General features: G+C 38.0%; 1 protein-coding gene across 19 annotated transcripts in view; it reads right to left on the bottom strand.

Moving 5' to 3' along the window:
* Positions 1-575: 575 nt before the first annotated feature.
* Positions 576-11,922, bottom strand: part of mef2cb (myocyte enhancer factor 2cb) — a 92,743-nt gene continuing 81,396 nt past the window's right edge. For 8 of the 19 annotated variants that reach the window (XM_038269836.1, XM_038269839.1, XM_038269846.1 and 5 more), the window contains 5 exons: positions 7,455-7,627; positions 6,748-6,771; positions 5,860-5,989; positions 4,587-4,722; positions 576-4,309 (listed from right to left, as the gene is read on the bottom strand). In XM_038269836.1, coding sequence (XP_038125764.1) covers positions 3,961-4,309; positions 4,587-4,722; positions 5,860-5,989; positions 6,748-6,771; positions 7,455-7,627 — 812 coding nt within the window. In that variant the 3' untranslated portion in view covers positions 576-3,960. The remainder of the gene's footprint in view (positions 4,310-4,586; positions 4,723-5,859; positions 5,990-6,747; positions 6,772-7,454; positions 7,628-11,922) is intronic. The other 11 variants (XM_038269851.1, XM_038269840.1, XM_038269852.1 and 8 more) reach the window with 3 other exon arrangements.

The raw sequence follows: 11,922 nt of genomic DNA, 5'->3' as shown, positions 1-11,922 counted from the left end.
TATATATGCTCTGAGCTTCCATATCAATGTGTTGTTTTTTTTTTTTGCACCAGGTTTTTTTTTTTCTCCCACACTGTTTACGTTTGATCACTGCTGCACTTTAAGAAATGGGAATGTCATGATAGCTGTACGAAATGAAATTTCGTCTTGTATTCACTCTGTGTACAAAATGACAATATAAGTCTGAGTTATGTGTATCTATCTTCACTTAGCCAATCATTTGTGTCACAGCCTGTACATTCAGGTTTCTCTATGTATGGTTTTCTGTTGCTGCTGATGAACAAGTGTGTTTTCTTTAATTTGCAATAAATACGTTTTTCTATCAATTTAACATGAATAATAAATCTTTCCTGTAATTATAACTGAGATAGAAAAGTTACACATTTAATGCTTTTATCAAAGTAGTATGTTAGTGTTAAAAAGAGGAAAATCTTTGTTTTAGTGGGTGTTAAATATTTGAAATTATTATTTTTATATCAATATGCTTTTTCTGAATGAGGAATAAAAATACTGTTTAAGGAAGCATGTATAGAAACAACTCCAACACAATAAAAACACACCAAGTCACATCAGGATAACTAAGAAAGCCAGTAACTTTACTGAAATCTCTGCAAAATACAAATAGCCTTTCCCCCCAGCAGAGGAGACTTGGACTCCATTCCCACACAATTTTTTTTTTAAACTACATACAGCTGAAACAAATCCCTTGAGTTACAGAGATGTGATTTACTTTAAAACCATCTTAGTCTCAAGTGGCGACAAAGGCCAGCTTATGCCGCTGAAAGCCGCTTCCTTGAAAAAAACAAACATTACTTCCAACTTTTCTCCCATTTTTTAAGGTTTATACAAGCTACATTGATACTAAAGACTGACTTTGAAGTATTTTTTTTAACCATATTACACTTTAAAAAAATGTTTTTTTTTTCCAGATTTTTGACCACAAATTAAATAAACCACAAACACAGTGGACCAACAAAGAGTCCCATGTAAATTCCAGGACATTTAGCAATGTATTTTATTACACATGGCTGTACAGGTATGGTCTCCCCGTTTGTACTGCAGGTTATTTATCAAAAATCAACTGAGGTACTGTTTGGGTCAATTTTGAGGTACCAACATCTACACCAGATGTGTTTAAATTAAAAAAACACTATAAATTTACCCCGTGTCTTTGGTTAGCATAATTTAAACTATGAAGTAGTGACAGGCCTGGATGGATTTCTTGATTTAAGTGCAAAAAAATATTCAGATTTTTGTTGTTGTTGCTAATGACACATTTTGCAATGTGATGCACAGGGAGAGAAAAAATAAAAGAGTGATCAAACAGTTTATCTGTTAATGCAGAGTGAAAAACCGAAAATACAACCAACTAACTGTGACGGAAATGTAAAAAAAAAAAAAAAAACAGTTGTACATTTGAGCAGATTCTTTTATTATCCTTTTTTCAATTCTTGCAAAAATCAAATAAAATAAAAACATAAATGGATGTGAAAATAAAAGTTGATTTTACAACATAGACATGCCACTGGCTTTGGTTTCTCCACACTTTTATGCTGCCTGAAACATCATATTTATTTATTTTTCCCGACAGTTTTTTTTTGTTTGTTTTTATTTTGTATTGAAGTCTTAGAAAATAAAGAAAGAACACCGTTACAGAGGCTCTGCCTCGTTTGACTACACAGACTGTATACAGTAACAACATTGTGAACCTGCATGAAATATAGACACAAAAATAGTATTACACTTAAGTGACAGCAGATACGGAGTGGGAGGCAGAGAAAGATATGTGGCTAGTTTCATTGTTTAAAAAAGAAGAAAGAATATGATAAATCCAAAACAACTATTTACCTAAAATCAATAAATTGTGCTTCTCCCATATACCAGCATGATCAGTTTCTGCCTTTCGGAGGTAAAGCTGAAGGATCAGTGGCGTCGTGTGGAAATTTGTTTCCAAGACTGAAACATGAGGAAAGAGCGCGTGATGCAGAATCAAATTAGGTTGGCAAATGATCAGGATAACCAATGGGATTTCATCATGATGCATTTGCAAAATTGCATTAGTTAAATATGATTTGAAAGAAACCATTGCATTTTGTGTGAGCTTGTCAAACATGTAGAGCGGCCATTTAAGATTGGATAAGACCTGAGATTTTACAATAATGTCAGGAAAAACTGCTTGATGCAATAAACTGGGTGAAATTGAATCATTTTAAAATCATAATGACTCAACTAAATCATAAAATGCATCAACGTTTGGGTTGTTTTTTCTTCATGAGTGAGAGGGGCAGTCTAGATGAAGCAATCTATGTTATTCCTGATATCTCCACCTTCAGCCATGTGACATTTTCCACAAGAACGCTGTTTTCATGTTAACTTTTTTTTCAGCATTCAGGTCCCATCTCCACCGAGTTGCACAAATCCAGCTGGTTTTTTTTTAAGTTACCCTAAATACAAACCCCTTAAACAGCACTGTTCAGAGTTCAAATGAAACAAAAAAAAACCAGACATGTGCAACTGCACATAGAAACTCCACTAAGAAACCAACAAAAGAAAAACATTATTATATATATTCATATATTAGAAAGCTATACACAAGCATGTTAATTTCACAGATTTTTTTTTTAAAGATTCTTAATATTACCATTATTATATATAATAATTAGAAATACACATTTAAAAACAAACCTCTACAAAGATAAAACAGTTCAGCAAAGCATTGGATCTCAGTCTGTTTTTCATGGCTTAGGGCATTGAAGCCCAGTCATCCCACAACCCACTCCCACTTTCTGGGTGAACTATCAATCTGTCATTAGCAAAGCTATCAAAAACACATTCTGGCTTATAGAAACTACAAAAAGCCACAAAATGCTTTGCATTGTATTCCTTTCATATGAAAATATAAGCAAGTGTATCGTACATTTTTTTTTTGTAAGTTTTTAGATTTTTTTTGTTTGTTAATCAATACTGAGTAGTTAATACTAGAACCCGAGTTTTTCTTGATTACAACAAAGCAGCTCTTAGGCTGAAGGCTCCATTTTCTTAGCGGAGCGCTAAAAAAATCAACACTTAGCATTGGGTTTCTGCGTGTTTACCTGTACAATCCTTCAAAGTTGCATATTAACTTTTACATTTATTGAGTTATTGAATCTTGAAATGTCTGGCAACATTTTAGGCCCCTTCCTGCAGCACCATACCCCCCAACCCTCTGAATTTACCCACTATTTACATAAATACGTTGAACCTGCAACATGACATCATCTAATGTTTACAAACGTTTTTGCAAGAGAGGACTGCGCAGAAGGTTTATAAGCAATGAAAGTGATACTGTACAGACGTACTTTTTGTCCAACTCAAGTGCAAGATGTTTTTTTCCCCTGTAGGACACACTCACTCTCATGTTGGTGGTTTTTTTTTTTTTATCAAATTTTCTTTCTATCTAATAATACATTGCTGAGGCAAATTGTAAGTACGTTTTATGAGACGGAGTACCTGACTACTTCTTTTTAATTGCTGAAATGCATATATGTACACATAAATACGTGTAGAGATATACGCATGTGATTCTTTTTTATCCAGATACAATACCATTTATGCATAGTTCCCCAGCAAAAAAACAAACAAACAATCCAAACCAAAACCTGCCCCCCTCCGCAAAGAAAAGCCCATAACAACACCCCACTGGTTTATATAATTTCAATATGTAAAGTATACACACACACACACACACTCAACAAAAAAAGGAAATAATAATTAAAATGAAATTATAAAGAAAAACAAAATATTTTTTGAAAAGAGTTGTCCCTTTTCCTTCCTTCATCGTTACAGAGATACAAGGAGAGAGGCTGTGGGGTTGAGCGATGTGTCACAACGAGATGGGAGCTGACTTTCGGGGCATCAAAATGCTGCATTGTCTTGGGCTCCGAGCAACATGGGGCACAGCCGGGGGCGTTGACAAAGTTATCATGTCGCCCAGCCTTCTGACAGGCGCACCCGTTTGATGGAGGGGCTCTCTCGCTCATCCAGGGCAGGCCGGGCCAGTCCTAGGGGCGAGTGGAACTCGTTCCTGTGCTCGTCGCGGTCGCTGCCCTCGTGGGAGCTGCTACAACTGCTCAGGCTATCAACAGGGGAGCGTCCCGAGTCCTGGCGGGACAGGGGATTCTGGCTGGGTGGCAGCCCGCCGCCGTAGCCCCCTGGTGTGCTGCTGGTGTGATCTCTAGGAGGAGAAACAGGTTCGGACTTGATGTGCAGGCTTTGAGCAGAAGGCAGGGACAAATTTGAACCCTGACATAAGTGAGAGCTAGAGCAATTTCTGTTGGAAGGAAAAAGGAAAGGCAAAGGGGTTACAGAGTTACAGAGCAAGAGACAAGGTGATTGTAAAGTCAAGTCATCCACACAAGCATGCAGGCAGGCACACTCGCTCACACACATGTGAAAACACTAAGGTGTCATTTAATTTATGACCTATCAAGTGAAGATGTAGAACAGTGAAAAAGTATATGGGTGGCATTTAAAACAAAAATCTGTTAATAATCTATGTGTTATCATGCATTCCCCAAACACAAACAGAGTAAGTTTCCAGCACTCACCCGAGCTGGCTGAGGGCGGAATGCTGCATGTTTTGCAGATGTTGCTGCTGCCAGCCACTCATGGAGCCAAGGTGCAGCGAGCTGCCGCTGTTGAAGCCAGACAATGAAGACAGGTCTGCACTGTTCAGAGAATACTCTGCATATAAGCACACCAAAGGACAGAAATGTTAGGAGAGATCCCAAGTTTCAAGTGTCAAAGAGTGAGATACATTGGTAAACTGTTTGAATCCTGATCTCTGATGATCAGTAATGCTACAGCACCATCTGCTGTTAAAAGGTTGTATAACAACTGAAAATTTTGAAAGGTTGAAATTGAAACTTAAAAGAAATCTTCACAAAACTACACTTATTAGACTAATTTAATTTAAAATGTAAAAATGAAAAGTTACAGGAATTTATTTCACATAGTTATATATGTGAAAAAGTTATGTATTTCCGTTTAGTTAAGAAAAGCTAAAATGTTTTCTTTTTTTTTTTTTTACAGAAAACTTCAATATTATGTAAAAAACAAAAGTACAAAAAGTATATTCTGTTATCATAAAATGATATGTAATAATGGTCTAAAATGTTCTTGGAAAGACTGCTGACTTAAAGTTGGCCGAAAAAATTTCACTCATGAAGGTAAAATAGGAAATTAAATCATGCAATTTGTAAAATTAGGGTTTCTCCAAGAAGGAGAGAGCCACAGATTACAAAATGTTTGAGATCCATGGTGAAATTTTTCTAAATCAACTATTAGTTAAGGAGCCATGTCTTTAATTGCTGTATGTCCACTGGCTTTTAAGAATGGAAAAGTAAATACAGAAATCTCCAAACAAGTTTAAGAGCACTTTTCCATCTATCAAGATGCCGATTTCACTTTCAAGCAGGATTTGGCACCTTAATATTACTGCCCATGACTGTGCATGAGCATTCTAGATTTCCCCTCAAGCGAAACTTCATCTATCTATCTATCTATCTATCTATCTATCTATCTATCTATCTATCTATCTATCTATCTATCTATCTGTCTGTCTGTCTGTCTGTCTGTCTGTCTGTCTGTCTGTCTGTCTGTCTGTCTGTCTGTCTGTCTGTCTGTCTGTCTGTCTGTCTGTCTGCATTCTTCAATTACATATTATTGGTTAAAATGTGCCCATATACAATAAAAACTATTTTTATTGTATCCTGATTAATTTGAGTTATATTAATACAGAGTCAGAAAATAAATAAGGATTATTAGGTATTGTTAAGGGTAAAAAATAAGGGAAGAGACAGAGCACTGTATGGTACATACCGGTACCATAAGAGGTAGAGATGGCAGATGGGTAGCCGCCCATGCCTTGTCCAGGTAGCGTGGGAGTTGCTACTGAAACCACGGGAGTGGCCAGCGACTGAGCAGACTGGGAGTTGTTTATTCTCTGGTTCTGTGATAGGAAGGAAAGACAAACAAGACACAAGGACGCATGAGGCCATGGATTCAACTTCTGGCTAAAATCTATAACAAAAAAAGTCAATTTCATCTTGTCTCCTTTCTTTCTCTCAGCCAGCAGACACTGAGAATCGGTTGTGGTGCCAACTTCAGGGGAAATAATCACTTGACAAGAGGCTTGGTTGAACTCTGCCAACCCCATCATTTAGAACCCTTTTTATTTTACAAGGGCTTGTTGTCGCTATAGTAACAACACAAGTTTCCATAGCAACGCATGGTAGGGAAAGCCTCATGAAGGGAGGAGGAGAAAACAATGGATGTTTGATGTAAAAAGTAAGTGTAAGCTGTTTTTCTTCTCCTTTTGTTTGCCTATTTAGAGGACTAAAATCTCTGTGCATGTTGATTTTAAAACTACACCATAGTTTAAAAAATATCTAAGAAAAAAGGGAGGATATACTGACTTGGTTGTGTCAGAAAAGAGGACAGGTTGCCTTTACTCAGACACACCACTGAGTGGCACTATGCACTTTCACAAAATATCATAAGCAGAGTCATAGCGAAAAAAGTTTCCCAATAGATGTCACACTTCTATAAAAATCAAAAAAACACACACTTCACAATAAAAGGAACAGCAGTCGCTTTCTATTCATCTAAGGCTTAATGTGTTCACTAAAACTACAGAGGTGGTTTATGAGGATACAAAAGTCCCTGAGAACTTTCAAAATTTCTAATTTGAGTGGCAGTCTGACTTACCAACAGCAGGTCAACATCCTCAGACTGATGGCATTGAAAGGGGAGGGTGATACGTTCAAATTAGTGCATATGATTGAGCACATTAAGGGAGCTCTAAGGGGTGTAGCTAATAGACGACCAAACCAATCAAACCAAAACTAATTGAAAAAGAAATTCTGAAAACTACTGAAGATGTACTAACTAAAACTAAATAACAGATTATAAAGAGATAAGGTAGAAATGCCAGATCACAAAGCGTAAGTGCCAGTGCAGAGACACAAACCAGGTTCTATAGAGGACATCTGACAGAATATCAGCCTTGGGCTAAGGGAAAGTTCTGAGACAATGTTTTGCTTTGAAGGGGATTTCTGCAATTTTTAGGAGGTAAACTCCTTCTTAGACCTTTTAAAAAAGAACTATTATAACAATAAAAATGGAACATATATCAAATTTGAGACATTTCTAAAGGTTAATTTACGAATGGATTTGAGGTGCTTTAAGCCCTAAAGGGGTTTAAGACTTTTTCAGGATTTTTAGGTTGGGCAGAAACCCTGTTTAAATGAACCTCGTCATAAACGCAAATCAATCAACCAAAGTCTGATATAAAAGCAGCGCTGGAGAAAGGGAAAGGAAGTAAACAATACCAGACACAGGGCATTTCACATACAATGGGGAAAGATGATGAGGAACAAAAAAGATGTCAAATGAAGGATGCAGAGATTACTCACAATGGAGGGCATGTTGTTCTTTGCCCCGGGAGGGATGAACATGCGTAGGTCAGGCTTGCGGTTGTTCATGCCCAGGTTCATGGGTGGGGGAGACTTTGTCTGCATGTTCTTGTTCATTCCACCTGAGGAAACTAGCAGGCCTGGAGAGTTGCGATGGTTCCCGTAGCCATTTCCTGAAAGAACAAAAGTGTATGTGTAAAATCATTAAATATACTTGTTTTCTTCACTGATATTTAAATCAAACATATTGATATGCTTGATATTAAGCCTGTTTGAAAACTTTTGCAAATCAACCTGTACTGCCACTTTCATAATAATTCATTTCCGCTTTCCTGTGTTAGGAATTATCAGAACCATTTGTGTATATAGGGGTTGATGGATCAGATAGCCCTAGAAACAGATGATTTCATCAGTAACAGTCATTTGGTTCGAAGCTGAATTGAAAAAAAAAAATCTCTTTTACCTCAGTCACTTTTAACGCAGACTGCAGCAATTTAATAGCCTTTTAAAAGTATATAATTATGGGTCACAAGACCAAAGAGGAAATAGGTCAATCAATAAATCAAAATAAAAAAGAAATAAAAACACTTTTCTAAACAAAAACCCTTTTTTTGTGTTGCTTAAACACCTAAGTCTACACACGAACAAATGGTTGAGTAAAATCCTGCCAACATCATTAAAAAATCTGAGTGGAGAACACTGCCTTTGTTTCCAGCTTCGTTCCTCTGGCTGTTTTTGCCCTTACTTCCCTATTCGATCTACCGACTGGGTAGAACACAAGGCGCTGTGTGGACATTCCCACTTGAAAGACAAGGAGGAATTATACGTTAGACATAAATAAATTTCCTAATCATATACTCCGGGGGGAAAAATGAGTCGCAGATGTCTTCCTGGGCAATTTCCCTTGCTGATCTTTGTTTAATTTGAGAGCGAGTTTTTTTGCTGTTGTTGTTTGGAAATGAAAAGTCTCAAAAGCTTAATTTGAACAATTTGAGGAGTAAACGGCTGCTGGCGGTGAGAGAAAATGAGGCCAGCGAGAAAACAAGAAAACAGCATGTCGCTCCTGGTGCGAGCGTCATTGATGAAAAGTGTGATTTATAAGCACATTTAAGCTCTTGTTAACATAGATGTGTGTCATTTTGTGTAGGTTCTATAATACATTTCTCTGTGTCATTCTGCTTGAGTGTGAATCCACATATCACTGTTTTTTTCCCCTCTTATAAACAGCAGATGCAGTCTTGCAAAAGTATTCACAAGCTTAACAAGTTAGATTGCAACATAAAGCCTTAGCAGGACACAAAGCAATGAAAAAAAAGACAACATGAATTTAAATAGACTACATAAGAGGTGGCTTGCATTAGTATTCAACCCCAGGGAGCCAGTACTTTGTAAGAACCAACCAAGTATATTTGGATATACCTCTACCTGTGCACATGTACACATTTTCCAATTGTTTATGACAGAGTAGCTCAAGCTGAGTCCCACTGGGTGGAGGGGAGCTGCGATTGTCAGTCTTTGAGTCTCGCCACAGATTCTCAATTAGATTTAGGTCTGTACTTTGTAAGGACACATTTAAACACACAAACACCTGCCTGTATGTTTAGCATTGTTGTCTTTCAGGATTGCCTTGTATAGATCCCACCGTCTCAAACTAACTTTTTATCAGCTCTCCTCTCTCGGCTGAAGTAAAGCATTCCCACAACAAGAGGCAGACACCATCTTTTCTCAAAGCAGAGGATGTGCGACGGTAAGGTTTTGCCACACAGCAATTTAAATACAGGCCAGAATGCGCACATTTGATCTTGTCTGAAGAAGGCACCTTATTTTTGTTTTTTATTAGCTGCATTAGACACACCACCCATTGGAAACTACAAACAAGACTTCTTATAGCATTTTTCTTTCCAGTCCATAAGGAACATCTTGTTGTTGCTTCTCCAGAATTACCATAGGTCTATTTCCTTCTTTTCTTTATCTGACCTGTTGAGGTGAGGGCCATGTCTTATTAGGACTGTAGTTGTGCTATACTCTTTCCATTTTCAGATGATGAACTGACCAATGTTCTGTGGGATATTTAAAGCTGGATACATTGTTTTATAAACTGTTTTAAACTACTCCACAGCTTTTCTTTGACCTGTTGTGTTCCTTAGTCTAATACTGTGAGTTTACAGACCAGCTGCCCTTCAAAGAACGGCTGAATTCATACCGAGATCAAATAGCACAAGGAGTAAAACTATTTATGTTTAGGTGGATTTTTGAAGGCATCTGGTTTTAATTTTTTTTTTAGGGCAAACAGAAAGCAAGCCACAATTGTCAAATCAGCCATACATTGAAATTTGTGGTCCACCTAATGTGGGAATGAAAACTTTTGTTTTGGAATGCACTGCCAGATCAGCATTGTCCAGGATGGCATATGGATGCTTCGAACACTTGCATATGATTGCACATGTGTTTTTGTATTGGAAACCTCCTATTTCCAGTGTCTTTCTCAGACTTGTAAAGAGGCAGCTGCCTCTTCAGCTCTGCCGCTCTCTCATTCTCATGGCAAGGCCTTTATGAGACTGAGTGGGTGCATGTGGAGATGGATGAATGAAACTTCACTCACACACAAAACCCAACGCTCCACACATACACATGCTTTGGTAAATAACCCAGCAGGAAGTACATTAGTGTTTCTCTACAGATGAGTAAAATAGACAATGGACTATAGAGAGATGCTAATACATACTTTGGTCAAGAAGACACAGATTTCATCATGGAGCCGGTTAATCAGACATCTGTGTGTTCCTGCCCTGTAGAGATGGCTGCCGTCCAGTCAATTATACGCTAGATGACTGTAATCATGAGTGGCAGAGGCCAGTCCTTAAGCACTTCAAAAGTAAAATCGGCGACCAATTACACTAATGAAGCGAGAACTGTGACTCAAATCTCTCCATTCTGCAGCTGATTTGAGGGTAGCTGCATTCAACAGAGGCGCAATCCCAATATCAGCTGAAGATATGATACCCAGAGTTCATTTCTCTCCAGCTCCTCTTGTGCTACTTTGCAAACCTGAGCTGCGGCGCAGGCTGGCGTCACCTATTTAGAGGAAGTACCAAAATTAAATACAGCTTATCGAGTAGCCCCGTTTTTTTTTTCTGCTGCTATGTTAAACGCTTGGACTGAGAAAAACATCTGATCTAAGACTCAGATAAACAACTTCATGCTATTTCTGAAGAGTGCATGTGTGGAGGTCAACGACATTAAATTAGCTCTACGGTTACATAGGGCTTGTGTTTGACAAGGCCCCTCCAGTGTCTTCATTCACTCTTTTCTTTCCCTCTTAGATATGTTGCTCACACACACACAGATACACACAAAAAGAGAGGTGTGGTTAAACTCATGTACATTTAACTGTTACTGAACAAATTTCTGATGTCCTGTTGTGGTCTAACAGGCACGCTCCATTCTATTCCCCATGCTTACACACTCTTCCGTTGCGGTTTGGCCAAATGTGCATTCAACCCCAAAATCTCCAACTGAACCAAGGTGTCACACTCAAGCTTGTGACTTTCACAGTTGGTGATAGGTTCTGCTCAGACTGAGGCAGACATCGGTTAAGCGGTTGAAGGCCACTTTTTGTCAGTTACCAGTTACAAGGTTTTCTATTTGTCGAAATATACCTGATCAATATGCTCCACTTGTTACTGATTTAACCTAGTGATAGGTGGCTTGATATAGGTTGAGAGGTGAGAAATTTGGTGATGAAAGCGCTTATCGGAACATGGTGGACAATTAGTTTTACTAACAGCAGTGGTTAGGCTCTAGCAAGCTGGGCCTTCAACCGGATCTCTGCTCTCCGGGTCTCTTTCTCTTCTGTTCTGTCTCTTTCACCACCTCTTATTCTCACCCTGCAAGCTAAGGGAATGACAGATTGAAGATATGCTGCATTATTAAGCAAACATGCACAAGTGCACACACATTGCCTCCAATATTTCCATAGAAAAGACATGATGACTAAGCCTTTCAATGACATGCCCCATTTACACTAGACTAGAATTACCTAGGGAACTTAACTGATTTTGAATAAACCCCCACATCTGGGCTTCATGTACCATATTTGCGCAAGAAGAGAAAATGGGTGTTTTGGTTAACATTGCAAGTCTATTCTCCAATGACTCGGTCTGCTGTATGATTGAAACATGAAGTGTTTTACAGCTACTCTTTCAAAGAAAGAAGACCTATGCAAAAAATGCCAGAAAAAGGTGGTATCTACATGCATGTTTGAAAGACACATATCCAAAACATGAACTCATAAGGCCAAGGTTTCTTAGGTTTGCCAATGCAATAAATATGCAGTGAGACAATAAACTTAGCAATTAGCTTAATAAAAAAGTATACATCTCAGAATCATCAAAGGGCTCTTTAGGGTGAAACAGTACTTGAAATACTTTCACTGTTCTATAGAAGTTTTCACATTCCCTTGAAAGTT

Source organism: Cyprinodon tularosa, unplaced genomic scaffold (genome assembly GCF_016077235.1).
Source record: "Cyprinodon tularosa strain WSP-4 unplaced genomic scaffold, ASM1607723v1 ctg74, whole genome shotgun sequence".
Taxonomy (NCBI): domain Eukaryota; kingdom Metazoa; phylum Chordata; class Actinopteri; order Cyprinodontiformes; family Cyprinodontidae; genus Cyprinodon; species Cyprinodon tularosa.
Note: the sequence above shows the minus strand (reverse complement) of the source record. Positions and strands in the feature narration are given on the sequence as shown.